Raw genomic sequence first — 17,468 nt, forward strand, 5'->3', positions numbered from 1 at the left:
CCAACTGAGCTACACAGGGTTTCATACATGCTAGGAAGCACTCTGCAAATGAGCTACATTTCCTGTGCATCTTTTCTTCTGACATTTTTACAGAGATCCTAGCACTGCTGGACTCCTAGGAGACCACAGTTTATTTATATCATTTATTTGTGCCTTACCAACTCAGAAAGCCTTTAAATCTCCTGTATGTCAGGCACCCCACCCCTACCCTGGCCTCGTGGCCTACTGTGGGTTTGGCCAGCCTGATGTTTTCCCTGGCTAAGCCACAGATGAGCTCCTAGTGGTTCTGTATATGTGTAGTTGTTTGCTTATTAGTTTAGATCTGAGCACCTAATTAGCAGTACAGTCTAAGTGGACTAGAAGTGTGCTCTACAAATGGTCCATGGTTTTTAAATGGTCGTCAGCCTGCAGAGGGACCAGAATAGGCCCTTGTCTTCAGGAAATACTAAAAGTTGAAAGAAAATCCACAATCTAGAGTTGGGTTTTGGAGTAGAGGGATCCTTGAAGGGTGAGAGAGAAAACTCTGGAGAATGTTCCCCTGGCCCAGGCTGCAGGAGCAAGAATCAGGTTAAGCCCTTCAAGGAAAGGAGTGGAGCGTTGTAAAGATTGGTAGGACTCATAGACCCCTCAGGTATGAGGTAGGTGTGAGCCAGGCTCTAGAATGGCACACCCAGGGGCCCAGGCTGGTCAAGCTGCAGTGTGCACTGGGAATCGAGAGCTGGTGTGAGGCCCTGGGCGCCTGTGTGAGGAAGGGTGGGACCAGGGTGGAGCTCAGGGCCCAGAGGGCCTTGGAGCCTAAGGCAGCCTGAAGGCTGGGGATAGCTGGGAGGAGGGTGTATGCACACAGCCTACCCCCTGCCCTGAGGGGCCAGTTCGACAGGGTCTACAGCTCCACCTGGATCTGCAGCAGTACTTTCTCCTGACTGCTCTTGATTGTGCAGCTAGGATGAGGGTGAAAACCAGCAGAAGGCAGGCTTCCATTTCATCTCCATCTCTAAGCCTGAAAGCATTTCTGCCTGACCCCTAGGCAGAATCCTGACTCCAAAGCACCTGTAAGTGCCTCCCACAAAGAGAACACCCCTATGTTCAAGTCTGCATGTTCTCAGACACGGGGTGCAAAGCAGGTAAGAGATACTCAGAACAATACATATACATCAGATTTTTCAGCTGTAAGTGATGTGGGAGTGATTTCTTATTAATAAAGAAACTGCCTAGGCCCATTTCATAGGCCAGCCCTTAGGTAGGCGGAGAAAACAGAACAGGATGCTGGGAGAACAGGATGCATGTGACTCTGGCCCTCTCATAGTTCCCTCTTCGCCGGTGGTATGACTTCATCCTGCAATACCAAGCCATTCTTGGTGGAGCTGTGGGAGCTAAGAGACATTTGCATTGCCAGTGTGTTGCTGACTCATTGGGTAGAAGACCTCTGATGGTCTCCTGTCAGCTGTCCAAAATAGCAGTCCACCCTGCTAAAGAAGTGGCCCATGCTCCACTGGTGACAGTTCCTTCACTCCAGTCACGAGCAGAGCAAAATCCAGCAAAAGAGGACAACACATGTCTGCACAGCCAAGGTGCAAAGCATTGAGTATCGGGGGACTCCACCTTAGCTGAGCTAAAAGCCCCTGGGTGCAAGCAGCTCTGGGTTTCTTCCTGAAGACAGAGGTGACTCGTGTCTGCCAGACGCTGGTGTGAAATCAGTGGGTCGCTACTACTGTCCTTTGCTGGGGGCTGGTGGTGCCCCCTCCAGAGGGAGGTCAGTGGGCTGGGATTAACTTGTATGTAAGAAGTGTATACTTGTCTAGGAAGTGTTTTTGACTCATCCTAAATAAGCTGCCAACCTTACAAGGCCCTGAGAACAGGGGTGGCTGTTGAGATAAGAATGTTGGGCAAGGTGATCCAGTAGGACCAAGTGTTGCTCTAGTACTTGGAGATTTTCTGTGAGACATGCCAGATTTAGAGCCAGAAGGTACCTTCTGGGCACCCCTCCAGATGCCTCTGCTCCCAGTGGATCCCACAGTTCTGGAGGAAGGCCTCTTCCTGATACTATGCCAACTGATGACGTGGAGACTGCGTAACAGAGAGAAGTGGTCCAGCCACACCTCCTTGGAGTAGTGTCAGACACTCACTTTCCCTGGAGAGCACTTGGAGGATGGAACATAGCCCAGCTGCCATCAGGACCTGCTCACCTGACTGGTCTGGCCAGTGCCAGGAGTGTGGGCCCTGAGTGGGTGTGTGAGCGTCTGACAGCTGCTCCAGTCAGGGACAGCCCAGGCCTATGAATCTCTTCTCCCCCGGGGGGAAGCAGGCTGGGAGCTGCGCCTGGTTCCCCAGCCTGACTGGCCAAGGAGTAACAGGTGGGTCTTGGAACAGATTGTCACACCCTTGATGACAACTGGGATTATCACCACGAGTGGTAATTCCAACATGACGGTTTTGAGTTTCAGGTCAAGAGCCAAGTTCTCTGTCTCCTCTTGCATCTGGACAAAGAAGTCCTTACTGACTGACTGGCTTTCGGGCTCATTTCTCGGCCGTATGCAGAGACTGCATGGAGATCTTTGGCCTACAGAGCCTGAAGCCCTGCAGAGTTCTGCTCCAGCCTGGTTCTTGCCTCAGAACAGAAATCTGGCATCTGAAAAGATGGAAAAGAGGACCTCCGTAGATAAGTGCCAGTATATACCATGGGCATTTGAGTCTCGGCTGACCCTTTCTGGTAGGCAGGGACCATTATGCTTGGATGACTCCCTGGCCCACAAAAGCCTTAGACCCTATACGTAGATGCTGCTATGATTTAGATATGTCCCCCAAAGATTTGAATGTTGGACATTTGGCGTCTAGTGTGTTAGTGGTAATGCTGATTAGAAATGGGACTTTTTAGAGGTGAGACCCAGTAGAAGTTGGTTAACATACTGGGCAAATTACCTTTGGGTTAGTTCTCATGGGACCCTACATTAGATCCAGCAGTGGGTTATTCTAGGAGGGGACACCAGTCCCTTCCCCTCTCTGGCAATCTCACAGTGGTGCTGTGTTACATCAATCAGACTTTTTATCCCCAGAACGAAATGCAGGAGAAAGCAAGCAAGGAAGGAAGGATTCGTTTCAGCTTACGGTTTCTGAGGTGTTAGTCTGTGGTCATCTGCTGCCGCCTTTGCTTCTAGGTCACTGTCAAGACGGAGGCATCATAGAGGAAGGGCACAGCAGAGGAAAGCTATTTGTCTTTATCCCTGAAGCCAGGGGGAGTGGAAACCAGAGGAAGGGACCGAAGACAATGAATAGCTCCTAATAATGGTTACCTATTCCTCCCGCTGGGCCTTAACTCCTGAAGCTTCTACCACCTTCCAAAAGCTGGGGACCAAGCTTGTAACACACAGGAGCCTATGGGGAGCATTTCCTAGGCGTACTGTAACAGATGCCGCCCACTGTGATACGATACAGTTAGGGGAACCCTCAGCATAGCCACACCATGCCACTGTGAGCTAAATGATCTTTTTATAAGCGACTGCCCTCTGGTGTTTCATTATAGCAACAGAAAACAGACAATTGCTGCGAGACCCGCCAGCATGCGGATCTTGCCGCATGTTATAAGCAGAGATGGTTTAAAACAGTAATAGTAGTGGCTCCACACTCTAAAGAAGCCAAGCAAGGGCAGATCAGATGGTCTTCTGGAAGGGAGCCACACAGTGACGATAGCTATCACACCTTGGCTGGTGTGAATAGCCAGTTTGCAGTAATTGCTATAAGTGATGCTTCTAGGCGCTTCCTCCTTCTCTTAGGGGAGTAGTGGTTTACTTGTCACCTCCCCACAGGGCATTCGGGTAAGAGTGTCATTATCCTCATTTCATTGATGGGAATGTTGAGAGATGAAAAGAACTCTGGCCCCCTCCCTCTTCCCTGCAGTTCCAGTTTGTTGTCTTTCTTCTGTAGGGGATTTGTTGAAGAAGGCCCTCAAGGATGAGCAGTGGAGGCAGGGAACAAAAACTATGATATTTCTCCCAACCAATATCTGTTTAAGCAGAAAACTGAGCGAGTTCCCAGGGGAAAATCCATTTACCCTGGGCTGGCAGACCCTGCCACTTTTTGATCTCTCCTTTGGCTTTTGACATCTGCCCACATATCATATACCATAAATTCTGGTACAGATTCCAGAACATCCCTTGCACAGAGCTTACTGTGTTTCCAGTACCCTCTTTCCAGTTCAGCTCATGGATGCTGAAGTTGAGGATCCAGCTCAGATTATGATCAAACCTTCTGCTATTAACTATTATCTAGAAGACCACCTTACGTCTCCACTTTGAGACCTAGCTAGGGCACTCGGGGCATGTCGCTTCCATGGCCAGCAGGTTATAATGAGGTCTGTTTCCATGGGCAGGTGGTAATGAAGAAATGGTTCTTTGGTGCTGGTGTCTGAGATCCACGATAGACTATGCATTGATCTACAAGGGCTTCATAACAAAAAGTTACAAGCAGTGTGGCTCCAAGACTAGTTCTTGGTCTCAGCCTGGTCTACAGAGCTAGTTCCAGGACAGGCTCCAAAAACCACAGAGAAACCCTGTCTTGAAAAACCAAAAAAAAGAAGACTACATAGCTTTAGGATGGGGCTGGTTGCCAGCAGAGCCAAAAACTATAGGATGAGAGAGCTGGAACTTGCAGCCCTACCCCCTGCCTCTGGGGTAGGACAAGATGCTGGAGATTGAATTGATGCCCGCAAGTCAGTGAGCGAGTCAGTTGTGACTCCGTAAAGAAACTAAACAACGGGATTGAGAGAGCTTCCAAGTGGGCATTTGGAGAGGCAGAGAAGGTTGCCAGTACAGCACTGACATGTGTGCCCTGTTTACCTCTTCCATTTGGCTGTTGTCATTTGTGTCCTTTATGATAGGTTGGCAGTGGGGACCAGAGAGGCAGCCCTTGGCCTGATAGAAGTCTCCAGAGATTCCTGGCCGTGCTGCAGAAGAGAATTTAAAACAAACAAATGTGAATCAGGCTTGGGGTTTGTCATTAGAAGGTTTTAGTACAAAGGAACAGTGCACACCCTGCCGGGGCTGTGGGGTCCTCAGGAAATTCTCCTTTGGCCTTGAGTGTCTCAACAATAACCATCTGTGTGATTGGGGTGGGCGGAGTGATGTTGTTCAGAAGCTTTCTCTTTTCAAATCGTGATTTCTGAAGTGCATGGGACAGGATTGTGGACTTACGAATTCTAAAAAGTAGGTCAAAAGGGTCCAAGGAATCCTTACTGTATGTAGGTCACAAGGAAGTTAAGATATGCTTTAATAGGGTTTGTTATTTTGTTTGTGAGGGTCTCATAAAATGACAGGTTTATAGCTAGGAAAGGAATAAGGTTAAGTACAAAGGTCACGTGTGCTTTGGCCTTAAGTGTGGTTCAATGATATTTTAACATTCTTATTTGAAATATCGCTATTCAAAAAAAAAACATAGGCAATATTCATGGTAGGTTTTATTAGTTGTGACAAAATCGTTTTCGTCAGCTGTCTAGAGGCTTCTCTCAGCCCAGGGTCTCCTGTCTATAGTGAACTCTCCAAAAATCTAGGCTATTCTAGAAAAATCACCATACTGGAAGAACAGTGTGGCAGAAACACACACGTATACCACTTAGTAGCTGGTCATTCAGAAGTCCCAGATAGGGCTGCAGATGGTTCAGAGGTTAAGAGCACTGGCTGTTCTTCCAGAGGTCCGAAGTCCAATTCCCAGCTACCACATGGTGACTCACAACCATCTATAATGAGATCTGATGCCCTCTTGGGGGGCATATATGCAGGCAGAACACTGTATACATAATAAATAAATCTTATTTAAAAAAAAAATCCTAGGTAGCCTCAACATTTGACTGACGTGAACTCAGTGTGTCGGACTGAGCCCTTAGCCTGTAGAGTCCAGATAGTAACAAAACTGAAGTCACATTGGTGGTGTCCCAAGACTTGGACAGTTTCTTGATGTATAGGAATATACCCTATATTTCTCATGAGTGATCTTTGAGGACATGGGCACAACAGAGCGATACTATTGGGTAATCTACAGAGATGGCATCTGAGGCTCCTTAATTATGTCTGTCTGCCTCCAAATACGATTCTGTTCACCTTGCAGGACCAGAGTTAAGATATGGACCTACTTTTTATTTTAACATCAATAGGAACAGAACCCAGAGCTTTGCACATAAGGCAAGCGCTCCAGCACTAACGTTCTCAGCCCAAGGACGTGATTTTTTAGGAGGGTTAGCCCTGGATCTTTCATGGCTTTCTGTTTGCCTTTGTGTTCAGGGCGGAGCCTGTCTGCCTCTCCTACACCTCCCTCAGATTTTATAGTCATTTTCTCAGCTTCCTCTGTTGGTGACCTTGGCATGGTGATCGTCCTGACGTACACAGCCCATAGTTCCAAGGGGAGAAGGGTTATGTGTGGTGCCATGACATACCCGGCACAGGTGCTAAATGCAGCCCATCTCTTGGTGTGACAGATGCTGTGTTCATTTGTCTGGGATAAATAGTTGAGGCTCCAAGAAGGTTTTCTTAACCTTGTTGTCAAAAAATAAAAAGCAAGGTGGCTCAAGAAACATTAATTAAATCAACCCTTCTCGTGGCAAAGGGCTGCTGCCTTTTCCTGGGGGGCAAGGGGTCCGCCCTTGCCTAGGGCCTAGAGCATCAGATCACTTCTCCTGCCTCCAGTGTCTAGGAGTTTGAGACACCTAAGTCCTCAGAAGCTGAAGGGGTTTGTGTGTGTGTGTGTGTGTGTGTGTGTGTGTGTGTGTGTGTGTGTGTGTGTTTTTAAACTGTGTTCTGGATGCCAGTTATATAAGGGGAATGTCTTAGTTACTTTTCTATTGCTGTGAAGACACTACAGTCAAGGCAACTTATAGAAGAGTGTATTGGAGGCTTACAGTTCCAGAGGGTGCAACCTTGATCATCGTCAGAGGTAGCACGGTGGCCAGCACGTACGGCACTGGAGCCGTAGCTGAGAACTCTCCTCTCAATCCACAAGTGTCAGTCAGAGAGAGGGAGAAACTGGGGATGGTGTGGGCTTTTGAAACCTCAGAGCCCACCCCCCAGTGGCACACCCCCTTGAAGGCCACACCTTCTGATCTTTCCCAGATACCAACCGAGGACCAACTATTCAAACATATGGGCCTATGGAGGCCTTTCTCACTCAAACCACCTTAGGGAGGGTACTTGCCCACATTGTGGGTACACTCAGCTAGGGGAAGATGTCCGCCTTCCTGCAAAGTTGGCCTTTCGGTAGTTCAGAATCTTCAGCCACCTGGAACCCAGGCCCTGAGTAGACAGAGCAGTGCAGTATATATGGGTCAGCCTCTAAGAGAGTAGTTCTCAACCTGTGGGTCGTGACCCCCTTGCCAAACCTCTATCTCCAAAAATATTTATATTATGATTCATAACAGCAGCAAAATTACAGTCATGAAGTAGCAACAAAAATAGTTTTGTGGTCAGGAGTTACCACATGAGGAACTGTATTAAAGGGTCACAACATTAGGAAGGCTGAGAACCACTGATCTAAAAGCAAATCACTAGAAACATCTGCCCCCTCCTCTAGGACAAATAGGACCACCTGGAGAGCCAGGGCAACAGGCCATGAGCAGGGCACTCTCGGGTCCTTCCCGGCTGGCATTCTGCAACCCGCCTGGGTGGTAGTCATGGCTTAGCCAGCCTCAGGGCTTTCTGTGTGGCATACACTGATTCATGACCATGACCTCTCCCTGCCCAGGCAACCGGGGATTTCCATGCTTGGGAACTGGCCAAAAATGATGATTCCATTTTTGGGGATGTGGTACAAGGGCCAAGAGACCCAGGATTTCAGTACTCATGGTGGCCCTTTTCCTAAAGATAGTGCTCTTGGCATTGTATTATAGCCAAGTGGGTGAGGGATGTTCCCTTTATCAAGAGTTTTGATGTACTTGTCTGTCAGAGCAGGAGGGACAGCTGCCAGCCTAACAGAGGAGGAGAAAGTAGAAAATCCACTGAAACCAGCACCTATCTCAGAAAGCTCAGTGGCCATTTGCTGCTCGGGGTTGCCTGGGGTTACGGCACCAACTGGCTGGTTCTTTTGGCTATTTTGAATAGTTCTCTTGGCCTTCAGAAAACTGTTAGATTTGGTTTTTTGTTTTGTATTTTTTTAAGACAATGACTCATGTAGCTTAAGCTGTCTGCAAGCCTCCTGCTGTAAGCTCCCTAAGGAGCCGCGGGCAAGGAGTATGGTGCTGTGCACCCAATTTATTTTTAATTGAGGGAAAATTCATATAACATGAAAATCATTGTGTGCCCACACCTCCCTCCCCCCCGTGTGTGTGTGTGTGTGTGTGTGTGTGTGTGTGTATGTGTGTGTTGAGTCAGACCTAAACCACTAGGTCTAACTCAGAATTAATTATTTTAAAATAAGCAGTTGGGTGTTATATCCATTCAGTTTTAACTAGCAATCTAAGAGTTTCTATTGCTGCGATGAAACACCATGACTAAAAGCAAGTTGTTGTGAAAGGGGTTTATTTGGCTTACACTTCCACATCGCTGTTCATCACTGAAGGAAGTCACCATGGGAACTCAAGCAGGGCAGGAACCTGGAAGCAGAAGCTGATGCAGAGGCCATGGAGGGGTCACTTACTGACTTTCTCCATGGCTTGCTCAGCCTGTTTTCTTACAGAACCCAGGACCACTAACCCAAGGACAGCACCACCCAGGCCTTCCCACATCAATCACTAATTAAGAAAATGCCCAGCAGCCGGATCTTATGGAGGCATTTTCTCAGTCCCTCCTTTCAGATGACTCTAGCTTGGGTCAGGTTGACATAAAATCCACAGTTTGGTTCCACAGTTCCCCATCCCCTAATTCCCAAGCCTCACAATCACAAAGCAGTGACTGCCCTACTTCCTATAACTTTCCACGTACCTGCTGGACCGTGTGAATGGTACCGTGATGTGTGACCCTTTCTGTCTGTCAATGGCTCTGACCACGGAACATGGCATCCTCGAGGGTCATCCGTCTTGTAGCTGATGTCAAAACATCTTTCCTTTAAAGCTCATAGACTTTGTAGAAAATGAGTATTTGGATTGATTCCACTCTTTGACCAGGGCGTAACTTCACTCTTGGGTTTTGCCAGCGGTGGGGCTCTACCCAGGCTGTGCACATGCCAGGCAAGCTTCCTGCCGCTGCCACTTGCGGCTCCTTGACTGTTGTGAACAGCGCTTTCTGTGAACATCACGACACAAGTGTTTGTTTAAACATCAGAGTAAACAACTTTCCAGTCTCCTTGGTCACGTAGGTAATAGAATTGCTGGATCGTGTGGTTATCAGCCCAGGATTTTAGGGATACCTTCTCTTTGGAGTGTGCTTAGAAAGTGACAATAATAGGCACTCGAGGTCAAGCCTAGGGCCTCAGGATGCTAAACTGTATCTCTAGATCCGCCCCCTCTTTACCCTTCATTTTGAGATAGAGTCTCTGACTATGTTGCCCAGACTGGCCTTGAAGTCACCTCATAGTTCAGGCATGCCTTGAGCCTATAATCATCCTGCATTAGCTTCTTCAGTGATGGGATAACAAGCCTATTTCAACAGGCTCTGTGTGTGTGTGTGTGTGTGTGTGTGTGTGTGTGTGTGTGTGTGTGTATACACACGTACGTACCAAGCGCCTTGCTTACACTCAGCAGACTTTCTTTCCCTGCTCATAAAGTTCAATTCTGTGCTGCTTTGGCATCTATATTTAGCATAAGTGGGCTTCCTCCCCTTACAAGCAGGTCTCAGTCACTCTTCCAGTTGTGCAATTGTTTCACAATTTCCCGCCTTCCACCTCCTTCCAGTTCCTGCAACATCTGCCTTATATAACCGCCTCCCAGTGACCACTTCCCTAGGTGATCCTAGAGCAGGTGAATAGACCAACTAAATTTGCCATCCTAACCCCACATGTCACACAGATGGCAAAGCTAGGCCTTAGTGACACCCCAGTAGTGCCAGTGTGCTTTAAACCTACCAATTAAAACCCCATTAGAAAAATGTTTGGATACCACCCTGGGCCAATAAGGCTGATGCATTGATATGTCCTCCTGCTCCTCCTTCCTACTTTCTCTCTCCATACTCCCTGACCTCTCTGCGTGTGGACCCCAGGCACGCTGTGTGCACCCTCAGGACCTGCCGGGTGTTTGCGTCATCGGTGATGGAACTCCCTGCATCTTACAGGGTTTTAAATTACAATAGTCATAGGTGGACTTGAATGTAGTCAGGCTCCAAAACTCTGTCAGAAAAATGGTGATCTGGAAATCCATGCCCACCGAGGTGTCTGCATACATCCACGGAATGTGCGAAAGATTGCAACACCATGAAGAGGCGTGGGAAGTGCCTGGCAAAGGGTAACGGGTAGGTGTTTTCCACCCTGCTTCTTGTAAGACCTGAGGCTTCCCGGTTGTTAGGAAATTTAGTTCCGGGTAGCGCCCTGGCTACTATGTAAGGTACTGCTCCAAGCTGAAGGAAGACCCCTGTTGGTGACCAACTTCATGGTCCTTGTGTATGGTCATCTTCCCGAGCTGTAGTCAACTTGGGATTCATAGGGTTCTGGGAGAAGGCTGTAGCCTGTAGCTTGTGATCACAGGTCCAAAACTGGCTCTAACTGTGGTAAGACTTGAACCTGCCTGCCCTGCAGATTTCTAAGCCTATAGTGAAGAGGTCTGCCTGCCCAAGGATGTGAATAGCTGTCTGTAGAAACAGCCAACACCAGCAATGTGCAACTTCAGTTGGCCTTCAACCCTGGAGAGAGTACAGAGCTGGGAGGAGGATAGGAGCTGGGGAAGCCTTCCCATCATGGCTGGATGTCCGATCTGCTCTCACGTCTGTAAATATGGGGGGGTCGCTCTGCCGCTGCTGAGCTGCCGCCCCAGCCCCAGTTCTCCCCAGAGCCCCCACATTCTTCCTCTTGAATCCAGTGTGTTACAATGAATGGGTTACCTGGCCCTCTTGGTCTGTTTTCATGGTCTGGGTAGGCAGGGCTAAGAACATGGCCATGTTCCTCCTGAGTTCAAATGCCCAGCTCCTCGGAGGGTGGGACACAGCTTACTTCCTGGGTCACCCGCGACTCAGGCAGCAGGAGGAGCGACTTGAGGAGTATTGATTATCATCTGAAAAGATGCCTTAGGAAAAGAGCAAGACGGTCACACGATTCTTATGAATGTTTAGCTGACACTGGGCCCTTGTCTGTGCTGTCTCTGGTGAGGGGTCCAATTCCACTGAAAACTGCAAGCTGGGGCCTGGGTGTCTACTTGAGTTGCTAGAGTGTTAGGCAGCCTTGGGTGTGCTCCCCAGCACTACAGAGATCTAGTAGAGGGCTGCACGCCTGGAATCTCAGTACTCACAGATGGAGACAGGAAGTCCAGAAGTTCAAGGTCACCCTCGGAGGACACAGGCCAGTGTGCTCCCCAGCACCACAGAGATCTAGTAGAGGGCTGCACGCCTGGAATCTCAGTACTCACAGATGGAGACAGGAAGTCCAGAAGTTCAAGGTCACCCTCGGCTTCACAGTGAGTAGTCGGAGGACATAGGCCAGCTTGAGACACGTGAGGCCCTGTTTCAGCAAACTGGAAGGAAGGAAGGACTCTCTAGCTAAGAGTGGTTCAAAGAGGAGCTACAGGTGGCCAACAAGCTTTGTCAGCCAGCCTTGAGGTGTGTATGGGTGGGGGTGGTAAGTGCCTTTGTAGGACTATGTTATTTTCTGTAAGTGGAACTTCACTAGCCACGGGGCTCTCGCAGAACGGACCCCTCTGTCCTTGTGCTGCAATTGGATTGGAATAAAGGGGGTCTGGGCTGTGGGTTGAGTTCCTCGGGTCAGGACCACCAGGCCTTGCTCATAATCACTGTTCACAGTTGCCCGTTCTTGTCACTGGACTGGCCTGCTATCCTATGGTCTCAGGCTAGAACTTACTGTGAATATGGCGACCATGGATAGCTGATGTCACAGCATCCTGTGTCTCTAAACGGTGTACCCCACTGCCTGTCAGCATCACCCAGGAGCTTTGAAATGCAGCCAGGCCCAGCACCCTGATTCCCACCCCTAACCCCCACTTAAGTTTTGTGATAAGATCACTTTTGTATCTCTGACTGCCCTGGAACTCCTGTGTAGACCAGGCTAGCCTCAGACCTACAGAGATCCACTTTCCTCTGCCTCCCAGTGTTGGAGTTAAAGGTGCGTGCAACCATACCGGGCTTAACATCCTCATTCTTATAGAGGCTTCCCAGAGGACTAGCAGGTAACTAGCTTGGCTGTCTGGTCTGGTATCTGGCACTGTGCTGTAACCTACCATATGCCCCAACCGTCCGCATGAAGTTGTTTTGCAAAGGGTAGGCCACATTTTGCCTCTGTGTGTATGTTCACTGGAAGGTCTTGGCAAAAGGTTACTACTATATATAGTAGCATGGGGCAGGGTGGGGCCAGGGGCAGTCCAGGATCATGGTTGAGCTTTTCCTGGGTTTGCCAACAATTAGTCCAGAGGACTGTGGTCTTTTTACCTATTACATCCCCATAGGTAGGCATATAGGGACCATACAAGGGTATCCTTGCATTTGGGGTTCTTCTAGCCAGGTCCCCTCCCCATATGATAAGCCCCTGTCTGTCTTCTCATCGCCCTCAACAGAACACTTCTATGACCTAATTTCCTCCACACCCAGAAACCCTTAAGTTTCCTGGGGATGCCACCTGGGTATAGTGCAGCATTAGCTCCGTTTTGGCATCATCTTCCTGGAGATGGTACTGGGTCCCACAGGTTAAGGGTTCAGCCTTATAATACCAGCTCCCCCTCACTCCACCATCTCCAAGCCCTGGGTTTCTCTTCGACCATATAAATGAGGAAAGGGAGGAGGAGCGGCTCACAACCCATCTTTCATAACTCTGTCGTCGATGCAGGGATGGCTGGTGGCAGAAGGTAGGGAAACAGTTTCCTAACTAGACTTTCAGTTTCTGATTAAAAATAAAACAAAAGAGGAACCGCTCAGAACGAGTGAGAAGAAAGAGAGGCATGAGGCGAGTTATACGGTGGGGTGGCCGAGAGGGTTTTCCTGTGACTCGGTGGCCAAGACATTCTCCCAACCCTGCCTTTTAGGTTTCTCTAGAAGTTTCATTCTGTAGGCTTGACGGATTATGCCACTGGCCTCAAATGATCGGCTCCGGCTTCAGAACCCTTCCTTTCCCTAGAGGGCCGGGGTCATGACTGAAAGTTGCAACTCTCTAACCGCAATCTCGGTCCTCCCTCCCACTCACCCCAACAAACCAACCCCATCCTGAGCTACCCAGTCATCTCACAGACATGAAATATAGTTGTCACTTTGGAGCGCCTAATGGTCTTAGGAGCCATGTCCTAGAAAAGAGTGTGTGTGTGTGTGTGTGTGTGTGTGTGTGTGTGTGTGTGTGTGTGTTTACCAAGATCAGATGTTACCTGTTTGTCCACTATGCCACCCATTTCCCAAGGACAGTCTTGGCTACTCTTGTATTTTCTGGATACCCCTTCTCACCCTGTGTCTTTGGCTTGAGACTGGTGGCCTTGTACCTAAAACCCCTGAGAGATGCCAATTTGCAGCGGAGATAGTGTCAGCTCGGGCCCTTGCGTAGACAGATGAGCCGTAGACGCCCCTGAAACGGCCCTTTGGCTCTCGTTAACACGGTCGCTTCTCTGTACACACAGATTCCTCGTTCGGCACACCACCTGGGTACGGCTGTGCCGCAGACCAGGCCGAGGAGCAGCGCCGGCACCAGGATGGGCTGCCCTACATCGATGATTCACCTTCCTCCTCTCCACACCTCAGCAGCAAAGGCAGAGGCAGCCGCGACGCTCTGGCCTCAGGAGCCCTGGAGCCCAGCAAAGCGGTGAGTCCGGGAGGTCCACCTGCCGCCGAGAGTGTGGGGTAGATGTGAAATCCACGTGGGGCACTTGAGCTCCGCTCTGGACAAGGTCATAGCTTCCATGGACAGGCCTTCTGAAAGGCAGTTCAGAGACGTGTCACAAAGAGGTGATGGTACCATTAGACAAACCACAGAAAACTGCTTTCTTGACATATGTCAAGTAGAGGGTGACAGCCCTCTGCTTACATTCTTCATGGAGGTCATGGATTGCTTTGTAAACTCAGAGAGGTGAGTTGCGTGGGTTCTTGAAGCTAAGAATAGTTATGCCAGTGGCCGCTACCTAAGCAAGTAGGAATTGCATGGTGGCCCTAGCGGTGGTGCTCGGCTAGGCCGATGTTAGCCCTGGTCCTGTACTCAAGGAGTATTATACTAACTCGCTTTTCAACAGAGGAGGTGCTGACAGTGGTTTGGCTTGACCAAGGTCTTTCCCAGTGAGTTCCCACTTAACCTTCACCAACAGTCCTAAGGGACTTGCCTTGGGTCACCTTCATGTCACCAATGTGTAGCTGAGGTCAGTTGTTGGCTTTCTCTCAGGTCATGTGACTAGTGAGTAATGGGACATCTGAAAAATGATCTAACCACATTTCCAAGTAGCATCCTTGGTGGGCCAGCCTTCTTCAGGGAACATCACTCTGAGGTGTTTGCAGGCTGGACAGGGCAGTTTGCAGAGTGAGTCCCCCCAACCAGCACAGTGTCCTGAGCCATTCTGTGGACCTGTGGCTAGGACATTGTTGCAGGTGACTTTCTCAGTGGTGTACTGAGGCAGGGATGTGCTCCTCTTGCCATTGGAGCAAGGACACCACCTGTGATGACTTTAATGGTCAGTGTGACGCAGTGAGGATCATATTGGAAGAGTGTCTCAGCGGAGATTGTCTAGATTCGGATAGCCCATGGGGGGGGGTTATCTAATTATGCTAAGTGATGTAAAAGGACCTATCTGCTCACTGTGCACAGCTGGACAGCATTATTCCCTGGGTTGGTAGCCTAAGGGACTAGCCACCTTGACTTTGTGAGTGTGAGCCAAATAAGCCCTTCATCCCAGAACTTGCCCCTTTCTGGTGTGTGTGTTATCAGGGCAACAATGAAGACAGCTCCGTTCACATCTTGGATTCTTCCTTCTTGGGCTGAGTGATCTCTGTTGCTCCGGAGCAGTTTCTCCTCCTCGTCTTTGGCTCTTTTGTCTTTCCAGCCCCTCTGCTTACCTTGGGTTTGGATGGTTTCAACCCTGGGTATAAGCATAGGAATGAGAACAGGCCTTGGGATCATGGCTCAGTTTCTAGAGTTCACGCCCAGCGTACACCTGACCCTGGCTTCCACCGTCTGCGTCACACTTTCCCGTATTGCTGTAATAAAGCCCAGGAAATGTGTCTTTCCTCCATAGTTGCTTTGCTCTGGGGATGACGCCTTTGTTGAGAGGCCGTTTTCTTTTTATGGGCCTGTGATTTCTAATGGCGCTGTTGCTAAACAGATTCCTCATTCTGAAACTCGAGACTGAGGAAGGAAGCCAGTGTGTGGCCTGTGCCTGCTCCTTGTTGCTTATGTCCCTGTCCAGCCATCACTTGAGAGGAGCTGATCTGCCTCTATCCAGCTTGGCCTCTATCCTGCTACTCTCCTGATGTAGCACCCAGTTCAGGGGCTCATCCCTGTAGATTCCATGCAGAACCTTGTCTGCCTTCTCCAGCCCCCTCAAGAGTCCATAAAACACCACCCATGTTGCGTTTCTAGCAGGATGTTACACATCTGCACATACGTACGGCTCTACAGTTCCCCCAAGTATTCCACCAGAGCAGGTGGGATGTGTCCTGAAGGAGGAGGGTTGACATGTCACCTAGTCTTGTTCCAGCAGCCCTCCAGTTAGGTGCTTAATCTAATGCATACGACCCTAAGGGTAGATGCCCATCTTGGTGCTGGTGGCAGGCACCGCCTTTGCTTTCTGATTTCACTTCTTTGGTTCCTTAGGGAATGTGGTGGGTTTGAAATCAGAAGCACCCCACCCTGCTGCCTAAGGTTCTTCTACCTCCCAAGTCCTGGTTTGTTCCCTGCTGCCAGGCTCACACCTTTTGGGCTACTGAGCATTAAGAGTGCTTCTCAGGGGATGCCATGGCAACACATAAGCTCTGTGGAGCTTCTGGGTTTCGGGGGATCTCTGGGCGCATCCACCACAAGGAGTTAGGTAGGTATTGTTTGTGGTGGGGCAGAGACCTGGCACCCCTGACCCTGGGAACAACAAGGTCTTCAGTGGGTTTACTGAGACAGAGCCAGGTCTGCGTGCTGTGGGATCTCCCCTTCTGGAGGACTAGTCTGCTGTGAAAGTCAGGCCTTCAGAGTGCTTTCAAGCTCGCCTCTGGGGCCGTAGCTAGGCTATTACTCTGACTAGAAGAGAGCCCCTGGTCCAGCTGCTATGCTGGTTTTGAACTTACAGAGCAGAGAAAGCCACACCCTGCATGATTGGCCAGAGGGCTCCCCTGGGAGGAGTCTTGAAATACTTCCTAATGGACCAGCCTTCAGCTCACCTGTGGGCTTGGTAACATTTGTCACCTTGTCACCGTGAGCCTAGTTTGTTTCTCTCCATTCTTGGTTGCCTGTTTCTGAACTCCAGTTAGGCATAAGGGCTTCTTCTTCCAGTTGCCCAGCTTTCTCCTAGAAGGAACCTCCCTGCCTGTAGGTGCCAGCCCAGCCCATTGTCCTCGTCTTCTTCCATGCCCCATTTCCTTTTGGTGAGGCAGAGTGGGCTGCTTGTGTTGCCGCCAGCACTGTTCTGATCCCCAAAAGACTGTCCGTCTAAGGTTCCTCTTCTCGTGGCCTGTCTCCGTCCACCACAGCACCACTCCTGGGCCAGAGAGCCTCACCCTTTGGAATAAGGAGAACTGGACTTGGCGCCATCCTGCTTGCACAGTCTTTCCTCCTGGCTTTCCAAACTGCGTGGGTGGAATGAGGCACCAGGCTTCCACCAGGCACTTCCATCCATGCAGGCAGCAGCAGCAGCTTATGCTGGGCAGAGCTGTCACTGGCCCTGCTGACCTCCCCAGGCCCCACTGTCCCCCTGGAGCTGGCAGTAGCAAGATTGTTCTCAGAGCAGGAGAGCTGGGTGTAGGGGGTGGCTGCTGCTGTCAGAAGGCCTGCCATTTCCCTGATCTCTTCCCTCGTGTGGGATAGGTGCTTTGTCTACACAGTGGGAGGCTGTGCAGAGACAAGAGAAAAGTGCTTCTCCGAGGACCTGCCGTTTGCACTGGGCTGAGACCTGGGCACCAGGCCATCAAATCCTGCATATTTGGGCCCCATGGGCAGTGATTAACGAGCTCAGCTGACAGTCCTGGATTTCTGGGACCTGCTTGTTTCCCAGCAAGAATACCGAGACTCCAAAGGGGCCCTTGGGGTTTCATAAAGATGAGGCCCAAACTAGGACCTGGCCAGGTCTTTTAGATTTAATGGTGAAAGGAATCTTAACTGAGCACTGTATGTTCCAAGCACAGGAATTTCCAAGTTCAGGCACAGCTGTGCCCTGGAGGCTCCTATCTGTGGAAGCTATTGCCTGGTGTTTGCTGAAGGGACCCACTTGGGTGGGTTAGTTCCTTGGAGCAGTG

The 17,468-nt window shown here is 49.8% G+C and overlaps 1 protein-coding gene across 1 annotated transcript in view; it reads left to right on the forward strand.

Annotated features, from left to right (window-relative positions):
• Positions 1-17,468, forward strand: part of Bcr (BCR, RhoGEF and GTPase activating protein) — a 118,746-nt gene that overhangs the window by 52,479 nt on the left and 48,799 nt on the right. Inside the window, exon 4 of the mRNA XM_013351189.2 lies at positions 13,667-13,848. Coding sequence (XP_013206643.2) covers positions 13,667-13,848 — 182 coding nt within the window. The remainder of the gene's footprint in view (positions 1-13,666; positions 13,849-17,468) is intronic.

The sequence above is a fragment of the Microtus ochrogaster genome, linkage group LG2 (assembly GCF_000317375.1).
Source record: "Microtus ochrogaster isolate Prairie Vole_2 linkage group LG2, MicOch1.0, whole genome shotgun sequence".
NCBI classification, from domain to species: domain Eukaryota; kingdom Metazoa; phylum Chordata; class Mammalia; order Rodentia; family Cricetidae; genus Microtus; species Microtus ochrogaster.